This window comes from Morone saxatilis, unplaced genomic scaffold (assembly GCF_004916995.1).
Source record: "Morone saxatilis isolate NCDOM2014 unplaced genomic scaffold, NCSU_SB_2.0 Contig0, whole genome shotgun sequence".
NCBI lineage: Eukaryota > Metazoa > Chordata > Actinopteri > Moronidae > Morone > Morone saxatilis.
The window spans coordinates 19,422,612-19,429,925 of NW_023339650.1; the positions used below are offsets into that span (position 1 = coordinate 19,422,612).

Here is a 7,314-nt window from a genome sequence, read left to right on the forward strand (position 1 = left end):
TAAACCTTTATATACAATCAAGACGGTGTCAGCGGACTTCTCTTCAACACATCTTCACATCATTGCTACTCAATATACAACAAATATAAAAAACAAGCAGAATTAAGTATTAAGTTCAAAAACTTCATCTTTGGTATTTCAGACGTCACTGAAAATTATGTTGCCTTTTGAGCTGCAAATCACCAAAACCATGTCTGCTGATTTAGGGCACACACACACACAGTCTCACACACACTGATTTGGGTTTGTCTGTGACCTCCATCTGGACGTGGTTTACCGGGTTATATATTTTCACTCTCAAGGACGAAAAGAGAAAAAAACCCAAAAAGTTTGTACTCGAAAGTGTCTGTGTGCTTTTTGTGTGAACGTGGATGTAAAGTGTGTTAATTCCACTTGAATGTTAGCAGTCCGGCAGCTCAATAAACACTTTATTTAATGAAGTTTATCTGACAGCCAGGACCATAAAGCTCCCGCCCGCAGCTTGGCTTTGTCCCGGCGTGACTTGTAAAAACCACCAGCAGTGCAGGCTCAACATTTAGCGTAGCCCTGACAACGGCTGCTGTTGGTGGGAAAAAACGTGAAACAGAAGGTCACTACCTTTCAATTCTCCTTACTGCTTCCCTTTTTCCCATCTCACACCCAGTGAGAGTATGTTTGAGGCATTTTATAGAGTAACATTTTTGTATTTATAATTTCAGAACTGGAACTCATTTAACTCCTGATGTAACGAAACATTACAGATGTGCCATTCCCCAGTCCTTCTGCGTCCTGGACACCATCACCACCCAGGACATCATTAGCTCCTGCAGAAGTACAGTGCAGGAGGCACTTCCTACTGTGGCAGCCTTTCTACACCGCCATCAATCCTCACCTCGTATATCACCGTCTGATACACCGCAGCCAAGACCAGACTGCATTGTGTCCTCTCTGCTGAGAAGATGATTGGCTGAAATCTGCCATTTTCTGCTGCTAAATCTTGCAATACTGACTATCTTCATCAGGCATATGGTTCAGGATAATAAGAAGCCATCTTAAACCGGTAGTGGTTGCACAACTGCAGCAGGAAGTCATTAATGACATCTGTTTTCATGTGGCCTCGAACTGATGTCGTTAATGCCTTCCTGCTGCAGGCAGAAAATGTTTATATTGTGAGTTAGACAGCGTGTGGTAATTTATCTCTTCTACCTTCTCGTCCCACTCCTATGTACCTGCCTCATGGATTTGCAGAATATTTTGTGCTTCTGTTGCAGGAATCTGGGAACGAACTCCAGACTGTAGTGTGACAATCCTAAACGATCACCTCTTTGCAACTTCAACGCATTACATGAACTTAGTATTACAAAAAAACATGTTTCTAGGCACACGTTGTCACCACAACTCAATTATAAAAACAAATGAGTAATAAACACATCTTTGGAGACACGGTTGCTCCAATTTTATTCCCACCTGCAAAGTTTTTGGTTGCTTTTCCAAACAGGGTTAATCAACGCTCAACCACCAGCCGCACCAGAGTTAATGTGGGCGCCTATTTCACAAGGACACATGTGAATTTCTATCTGCTGCAGTCCAGTCTGACTGAGCTCTAACGTCCTGTTTCCACACTGTAGTGGTGAACATATTTAAAACCACAATGGCTGCGGCTGCGGGGGGCTAAACCTTGGTCAATATGGCCGTGATGCATCTTTTTCTAATCAGCTGATGTAAACAAGTTGATGAGCAAGTTGTTGTGTTCGATTTATCTGCACGATGTTAATGTTAAAGGTTCTGGCAAACTGAAGGAATAGAGATAAGAAATACAGGCAAACTGAAGGAAATAGTTGGTCATGGTTGTTCCTGCTCAACCTGTTTCACTAATAGAGAAATTCAGCCTCAGGAGGTCACATTTGTTCTGTGATTAATGAGGTTAGTTATGTGGTTGACAGGCCCTGAATTTGTGTTGGCTTAGCTTTAATAAAACAAACTCTTTTGTCGGTGCGTAAAGAGATGCACTGTGGATGATATGGCCATAAAAACAAGGATATTCTATCGTTGTATGACCCCAAACGACAGCAAAGTTCGTTGTTTGTACTCCTGCACAGATTGTCCTGCTGGTCACTAAATCCAGCTCTGGACTTTTATTTGGGTAAATCTACAATATCTCGCCGCAGATTTACCTTAATAACACATAAAAATCATGCTTTGTGCAGCTTTAAGGTCATGTTGTTGTCCCAAAATGTTTGTGTGTGTGCTCAGCGTTTCCGAATGAGTCTTTTAATCCCAGAACACAACGCTGCAGACGGATCAATTCCTGCAGACATAAGCAGCCCAACGCAGCTTTAAGGTCTCAGGACATTTCCGTCGGCACTCGCCATGTTTCGGTTTGAGTCTCCGGTGTCGGAATCAGGTTTATAGCCAAGTCGGTTCACACATACCTTCCAACCTGAAGAGGGGGGAGAGTGGAGAGGTGGAGCGGGATTAAGAGGTGATTCTCAGGGCAGCTTTGGGAGAACGTGAACGTCAGACTCCTACACAATCCATACTGACTCAACCCAGGCATGCGTAACACAGACACACTGTAATGAATGAAAGCTCACAGCAGACTGGATCACACACAGCCTTTATTTACTAAACCTTTAAAGAACCACACCAGTGGTTTTCCATGTAAAGGACTCGCTGCAAATAACGTTTGCTTTACATCACGACTGACCATTTCGGAAACAGTAGATTTTTGCTGTGTTTTAGACTTTTTCTGACAGTTGTGTTCCAGCTAATGTCATTTCTGTACAGTATAAATTTACTCAAGAACTACTAAAGTACAAGTCTGAGGTACCTTTCCTTTCAAGCAACTACATTTCTGAGGGAAATATTGTACTTTTTACTTCCTTACATTTATCTGAAAGCTTCAGTTACTTCACAAACAAAGATTTCTACACACAAAACATACAAGGAGCTTATAAAATATGATGTTTTGATAATAAATCATACCCAACAACCTGTCCATAAATAATGCTAAATATTTTGAATTAGGCGACAGTATTTATTTAGGTTAGACGTGACAACATCCGCAACTTTGTTGAACTTGTTAATTGTCCCCCTTTTTACTTTCTTTCTTCAAACCACAAGCAGCCATGGCATCCGAGATTTATTTTTACAAGATGGGACACAAAACAGGAAACATATTTATTACTGTAAGTAAGAAAAGAAATTACAGTTGTGTGATTGTACGTTGCCTGTAGACAGACAACTTTGTGAATTATTTTAATGGATTTAATTACTCAAACGGTGTCAAAGTACAGTGAGACACGTTTTTTCTTCCTGTTGAACCACAGCGGTAAACAAACCAGCCTTCAGCAAATGCTTTTTAAACTGCCAAACCTGTTTTGTTTTTATGATAGGAACGAATCTGCCAATCACATCTGAGGTTTGTTACCTGGAACTGGGGCCAGGCGAGATCACACACTGAAGAGCGTGTTTTTGGAAGTCCACCAGCAGAATACAGGCCTGGCTTGTAAACCACTTATAAGCATTTGACATCTTGCTATAACGTAGAAAGAGGGCTGATAGGACGTTTATAGAGATTAATTTAAGTTCATGGACAACCTTTAAAGGTTGACCTCGATATAGAAACATGACACGAGTCCTTTGCACATGCAAGAAATAACAATAAATGTCACACAGTGTATATCAGGACTCTCTGGTCTCTGGAGGGAAGTGAGGAGGGAATGGTTTTAATTCTTCGGATTCTGGGGTCACACACACACACATACACACACACACACAGCTATAGGCTTATCTGAGAAAGAAAAAGCTGAGATTTCCCTCAGTGTAAAATTATAGTCCATGGAAATGCCGCAGGGCCGTGGGGCAGACAGTGGTGCTTTTGTTGTCCCCACCCTGGGCGACAGGCAAGGACCACAGAGACATGCAGGACGCCAACTGACCATATAGATGGAGGAGACAGACGGCAACAATGTGTGCGACTGTGTGAGTCAGAAACATTTACTTGAGTACTGTACTTCACTACAAACTAAAGCACCTAAATAATACATACCAAACAATCAATGGATTAATAAAGAGCAGCAGATTGAAATGAATCATTAGTTGCAGTTAAACAGTAAAATCCTGCTTTTACATTAATACATGAGTCAGAATATTCTAGTTATATTATATATTATAGTACAACAAGACATTTTTATACTTTTAATACTTTAAGTACATTTTATGTAGTATTTATAAACTGTGGTATCAGTACTTTTATTTAAATAAAGGATCTCAATACTTCACCGCTGCTTCTAAGGTAGTTTTACTTGAGTATTTTAATTTAATACTACTTACACTATATTCCAGTAGTATTTCTGCGTTATTTATACGACATCTACAGAACTTTACAGATAAAGATAAAAGAAACATTTATGAGCTGATAAAATATGTAGGACTGCCACTCAATCACTGTAGTGATTGTTTTTATTATTGATTATTTTCTTTAAGAAGGTTTATTTATATTGTTGATATTGTTGTTGTTGTATAAAATAGCTACTTATATGTTAATTAATCTGTAATAATAATTTAGTCGTGTAATATTTCATAATATATTTATATTTACCTACTTTTACTCAAGTAAACATTTAAATTATGCATGATTTGCACTTTTAAAGGAGTATTTTTTATTCCAAATAAGATTTCCAGGTATTTCCAGAGGCAGTCAGTGACGCAGAGAGTTTAGTTTTGATTAAAAAAACAGTTTTTGAGGATTTTCATATTTTAAGATCAATAGAAGAATGAAAGGAAGAGACTGTCATCATCAGAAAAATCACAGCATTGTCCTTTGTTCAAAAACTTAAAAAGATGTTTACAGTTTAGTGACATGCATCCTTTTGTGGTCGTGAAAAATAATGACGGTAAAAAGATATCGGGTCAGGATCAGTGATGAATCCTGTGTTTATACGAGCACTCGATGTTGGTTTCTTGACTGTTATCTGACAGGACGTTCGCTCGAGGGACCGCCGCGGGGGCGCCGACACAAAACCTGAACCAGGTTGAACTTTTGTTGCAACCCAACACAGTGTTGCACATAGATAGAAGCTCACATTCCTGTGGGGACAAAGCATCTCTACTGTTGACCTCGCAGTTCTGTCAAGACAGAAGATAAGATATCAGTTCTGGATTCTGTATTTGAGTTATTTAACAGTTGTGTTTAAAAAGTGTGTAAAAGTTTGTGTGTTTTTCTATATTTAACCAAAACCACCATCTTTCCCCGACCACTGAGAGTATTAGTGGGTCTGTGAAGTTAAATCTTAAAACTGTATTCTTTTTAATAGCCAGCAGGCTGCAAAACATTTTTTTATAGTATTGAACTTCTCACTTGATTTATTAGCTCAGTAAAGAGTTTATGGCCTCAAGTCTTCTTCCGTACAGCATGATGTTCATTTAGTAAATTGTGGTCTCATTTAGAATAAAATAGACCATAAAGCAGGGTATGCTTTAGGGCGGGGCTTCATTGTGATTGACAAACTCTGATCAAACAGTCAAATTACGCAGTGCTGATGAAATATGAATCCAGATTCTGTTGCCTTTTTTCTCCTGCTTATCTGGAATAAAAGAACGTGTGTGTGACGAGGCGAGCCGCCGTTTTTCCCGCTACGGATGAGCCGAAAATAAGTGCAACCGCTCACCGCTGCCAGCTCCAGAAAACCAACACGGCAACGACCATAACACCAAACTCGAGGCTTTAAATCAGTACTCCTCAAACCAGGAAGTCACAAAAGATTCACACTTGCTCCAAACCAAACCAAAGTGCTTTTGTTGATTAAACCCAACCCAAAATAATTTTTAGAAGTCGATGCAAGAAAGACAGACGGTTACTTAATTACCACCATCTGTGGGTAACAATAAATATCTCTTGATGTAAATACACAGAGATAGATCCACAGCGTTTATCTTAGGAGCTTTTAATTCTTACACTAATATTTTAATCCACAATGCAGATTATGGAAACAGTTGCATCTATATCTGTGTGTTTGATATTGATGATCTTCACTGCAGACGTCAGTTTGTTTCCCACCCCTCCATCTGCTCCAGACCTGGAATATAATCCAGATTAATGCACACGAATCCCCCCGACTCACACAATACACACACACACATTCTCACACACACACACACACACAGAATACACACAGGGACACACAATCACATTTGAGATAGCACACAGAGTCCTACTGTATTTCAAATGCATTAATGCTCACACACACGCACACACACTCGTACTGACACACAATGGTGTAATCTGGGTCAGCGTTGGCGAGTTGGGATTGACACATCCGTTGTCTGGGTGACCCAGTGCCCATCATCACATCATCAAACCACCGTGCTGGCATCATCAGCGTGGGACGATGTGCGAGTGAGTGGATTGATTTATCTGAGATTAAATGAGGTGGGTCTGTGTGTGTGGGATTGAATTGCTATGTTTGTGAGGACCAATTTCAGGTAATGATTGTGGTGAGGACATTTTGGCCAATTGTCAGTATTTCAAAGGTCTGTTTGAAGGTTAAGACTTTGGCCCCAAAACCCCCCAAAGATCTGTCTGCAGCTGCATATTAAAGCCTTAAAATGCTAATTTCTCACTGCAGAACAAACATACTAGCGTTGGTGGTGGAAGCAGATGCATTTTTTCCTTTTTATTATTATTATTAATCAAAATTAACCTAATTTTTGGCATCAACAACATGCTCCAAAACTCGTGAAATGTGGCACACATATCAGCGGTGGTGGAAATTTACATATTCTTTGGGTCTCGCACATGGGCGTGGCAAAATGGCTCGACAGCGCCCCCTAAAGAGCAGCCCCAATGGCACATTTCAAACAATTATGAAAACTTCTCGTCTTGTAGAGAGTGAGGAGGGAATGGAACCAGTCTGGTATCATTACACTCCAACACACCCCAACATGTTAGCGGATCTTATCTTATACAGTTTGGAGCCGAAGTATACAAATAACTTAATAAGCATTAAGTAATCAGGAATTTCACTGCTGTAGTGGTTAAGTACTGTACATCGATTAAACATGTCATAAACTCCACTTTCTTATCTGGTAGTCTGAGTTTTATATTATCCCAAATGTCTCCAACAATGCTTCAAAGGTTGTATTTTTAGTAGATCTTCTAACATCCCACTGTTTAGATCTAGTGCTTTTTAACTCTAGATTAACCGAATGAAGATTTTTGTCATCAGACGTCTGATCTTAATTATCAGAGAAACACAGCTGACTAACGTTAGCAAGCCAGCTAGCTCGCAGCCCTGATACCCTTTGTCCGTCCAACAGCGTGGGAGAAGCCAG

The 7,314-nt window shown here is 39.9% G+C and overlaps 1 protein-coding gene across 1 annotated transcript in view; it reads right to left on the reverse strand.

Moving 5' to 3' along the window:
• Window positions 1-7,314, reverse strand: part of LOC118324773 (gamma-aminobutyric acid receptor subunit rho-3-like) — a 16,962-nt gene that overhangs the window by 7,416 nt on the left and 2,232 nt on the right. Inside the window, exon 2 of the mRNA XM_035657238.1 lies at window positions 2,412-2,419. Coding sequence (XP_035513131.1) covers window positions 2,412-2,419 — 8 coding nt within the window. The remainder of the gene's footprint in view (window positions 1-2,411; window positions 2,420-7,314) is intronic.